This window comes from Bison bison, unplaced genomic scaffold, assembly GCF_000754665.1.
Source record: "Bison bison bison isolate TAMUID 2011002044 unplaced genomic scaffold, Bison_UMD1.0 scf7180017858630, whole genome shotgun sequence".
In the NCBI taxonomy this organism is placed as follows: domain Eukaryota; kingdom Metazoa; phylum Chordata; class Mammalia; order Artiodactyla; family Bovidae; genus Bison; species Bison bison.
In genome coordinates, this window is record NW_011489202.1 from 30,824 (window position 1) to 34,557 (window position 3,734).

The window sequence follows — 3,734 nt, forward strand, 5'->3', positions numbered from 1 at the left end:
CTGAAACCATACTCACAGAAAACTGGTCAATCTAATCACACTAGGACCACAGCCTTGTCTAACTCAATGAAACTAAGCCATGAGGCAACCCAAGACGGGCGGGTCATGGTGGAGAGATTTGACAGAATGTGGTCCACTGGAGAAGGGAATGGCAAACCACTTCAGTATTCTTGCCTTGAGAACCTCATGAATAGTATGAAAAGGCAAAATGATACGGTACTGAAAGAGAAACTCCCCAGGTAGTAGGTGCCCAATATGCTACTGGAGATCAGTGGAGAAATAACCCCAGAAAGAATGAAGGGATGGAGCCAAAGCAAAAGCAATACCCAGCTGTCGATGTGACTGGTGATAGAAGCAAGGTCCGATGCTGTAAAGAGCAGTATTGCACAGGAACCTGGAATGTCAGGTCCATGAATCAAGGCAAATTGGAAGAGGTCAAACAAGAGATGGCAAGAGTAAATGTAGACATTCATGGAATCAGCGAACTGAAATGGACTGGAGTAGGTGAATTTAACTCAGATGACCAGAATAAGCAATAGTCATAGCTTTTATTGAATATATGACACCTCTCAAAAATTGATTAATGTGTATTTTAGATCTGCAGTGCTCAATAGAGTAGCCCTTATCTGTGCGTGGCCACTGAGCACTTAATAAGTGACCAGTCAAATTGAGGCGGGTTGTGTAAGGATATAATACATACTAGATTCAAAGCCTCAGAATGAAAAAAGAAATGTAAAATATATTAATAATTTTTATATTTCTTTCATGTTAAAATGAAAATATTTGAAATATATACAGGAATAATAAAGTTGGAAGAGGGTATTTGCTGTGACCAGTGTGTTCTCTTGGCAAAATTCTGTTGGCTTTTGCCTTGCTTCATACACCCCAAGGTCAAACTTGCCTGTTAAGCCAGGTGTCTCTTTATTTCCTACTTTTACATTCCAGTCCCCTATGATGAAAAGGACATCTTTTTTTTGATTTTAGTTCTAGAAGGTCCTATAGGTCTTCACAGAACCATTCAACTTCAGCTTCTTCAGCATTACTGGTTGGGGCATAGACTTCGATTACTGTGACACTGAATGATTTGCCTTGGAAATGAACAGAAATCATTCTTTCATTTTCGAGATTGTGTTCAAGTACTGCATTTAGAACTCTTGTTGATTATGAGGGTTACTCCATTTCTTCTAAGGAATTTCTGCCCACAGTAGTAGATATAATGGTCATCTGAATTAAATTCGCCCAGTCTGGTCCATTTTAGTTCACTGATTCCTAAAATGTTGATGCTCCCTCTTGCCATCTTCTGTTTGACCACTCCCAATTTGCCTTGATTCATGGACCTAACATTCCAGGTTCCTATGCAATATCACTCTTTACACCATTGGATTTCATTTCCACCACCAGTCACATCCATAGTTCAGCATGTTTTCACTTAGGCTCCATCTCTGCATTCTTGCTGGAGTTATTTCTCCTCTCTTCTCCAGAAGCATATTGGTAACTACCGATCTGGGAGTTCATCTTTCAGTGTCATATCTTTTTGCCATTTCATAATGTTCATGGAGTTATCAAGGCAAGAATACTGAAATGGAGTACAAAATGAAGCAGGGCAAAGGCTAGCAGAGTTAGTTAGACTTGGATTACTGTGATTGTAAATGGTTTGCCTTGGAAATGAACAGAGATCATTCTGTCCTTTGGTTTCTCACCAAATCCTAGAACAACATAGAAAGGCTTATATCCAGTTGAAGTCCTAGTTTTAGAGATGAGAACACTGAGAGCCAGAGAGAGAATCTGACTTGTTCAGGGTTTCACAGTGAGCGTTATCAGAGCCAGGGCTAAAACCCACTTTCATCAACCCTTGCACTATTATCTAGTTTCATTCTTCTAACCATCTATCCATCCATCATTCCATCCATCCATCCATTCCTTCATGCATTCCACAAATGCTTATTGAAGGCCTACTGTGTGTTAGGCACTCTGTTAGGCACTGCATTTCAGGGGTGCATAGGATAGTGTTCCTGTCCTCCTGGAGCATATTTGAGGGGGATAAGACCAACTGCCCTCGCTTTTTCCAGCAATCTGGGTTTTGCAACCCTCAACTCTTAAACAGAGCCATCTAACTTTCCGTGGTTTCTCTCTTTTGTTAAACTTTTATCTATTCTGCATATTTTCTTTTATTTATAAATCATCCTCCCAGGATTAAATGGTTTTCTGGATTCCCCTAGCCTCCCAGAAGTACATGTCCAGACCCCTTCTAAGAATATCTCTACTCATGACTTTATAGGGTATATCTCCTGAGAGATGGTTCTTTAATGGTGTACCAGGGATTGGGCCAAATAGTTTATTGGCTAAGAAAAAACAGAACTTCTTAAATAAAAATTAACCTTTTCTCCGAAACATTTAAAATTTTAATTTTAGCACATATGTTATAAAGTTATGTGTGTGTGTATATAGTCACTACATTGTTAGTATATTTACGTCTACTTGTGGGGTGTGTAGTAACATCCTTTGCTGATAAGTGTATGTAGAAACCACTGCTTAGTTAAATGACTTTCAGAATCCCATCATACTCCTGGAACATTATGTACCTTGAGATGACTCATCACAAATTTTTGCATCAGGCGGTTCCACTTGGGCTTCTTAAATATGCATAGGTGTCCTGTGTCATGCTGCAGAAATAACCCCTGAGCCTAGAAGAGATAGGGTTACTGTCAGAGAAGTTGATAAATTAAGAAGAAAGTAGTAAGTGAGCCCACTGGTAGATTTGGGAACCCATGGGAATATTGAGCGATCTCTATGTGTATCTGTCACACTTGCTGTGTTCTTTCCCATCTCTGTGCCTTTTGGTTCTGTTAGCCGACAATACTCTTCTCTCCACTGTCAAAATCTTCCAGTGTGGAATGGAAGGAGGATGTCTTTGTAGTCAGGCTGACTAGGGCTCTAAACTGTCCTTCACCACTTTACAAGTTATACAACTCTTGGCAAGCTAGTCGGTACCTCTGAACTCAGTTCTTTGAGAAGCAGGGATTATAATATATCTTGCTCATTCAGCTGTTTTGCAGCCAAAATACATGTAAAATTCCTGATAATGCTAAGCAGTCAAATATTTGTTTCCTTTCTTGATTTCAAAAGTTGCTTTTCAAAGAATAAAGCAAGTTGACTTTTCAAGAAAAAAATGAGCAGATAAAATTTTGTAATTAACACTGATGTTAATTCTCCATGAAATCATCTCCAATTGCCTCAATTAGAATTAGATGCCTCTTTCTGCTCCAACAGCACATGCTTGTTTCTTTTCCTTCTGCTTTATATCCTGTCTAGATATTTCAATGACCAGTTCCTCCCCTGGATGACTGTTTCCCAAGGGCAGGGTCAGGTACATTTCCCTTTGTGTCCACAATACAGTGTGGTCATAGAAGGCCATCTTCAGAGATCTGTGTTTTATTCAAAGGATTTATCAATTGCCCTACTACATGCCAGTTGCTGATTGTCATTTCTGGTAGAATACATGATCCTTCAGTTCAGTTCAGTCGCTCAGTCGTGTCCGACTCTTTGCGACCCCATGAATCTCAGCACGCCAGGCTTCCCTGTCCATCACCAACTCCAGGAGTTCACTCAAACTCATGTCCATCGAGTCAGTGATGCCATCCAGCCATCTCATCCTCTGTCGTCCCTTTCTCCTGCCCCAATCCCTCCCAGCATCAGAGTCTTTTCCAATGAGTCAACTCTTCGCATGAGGTGGC

At 40.3% G+C, this 3,734-nt stretch overlaps 1 protein-coding gene across 1 annotated transcript in view; it reads right to left on the bottom strand.

Moving 5' to 3' along the window:
• The window catches only part of LOC104979918 (fatty acid desaturase 2-like protein FADS2P1), a gene marked incomplete at its 5' end in the record, with an annotated part of 21,742 nt that overhangs the window by 16,677 nt on the left and 1,331 nt on the right, over nucleotides 1-3,734 (bottom strand). Inside the window, one exon of the mRNA XM_010828471.1 lies at nucleotides 2,583-2,684. Within this exon, the coding sequence (XP_010826773.1) occupies nucleotides 2,583-2,684 (102 nt within the window). The remainder of the gene's footprint in view (nucleotides 1-2,582; nucleotides 2,685-3,734) is intronic.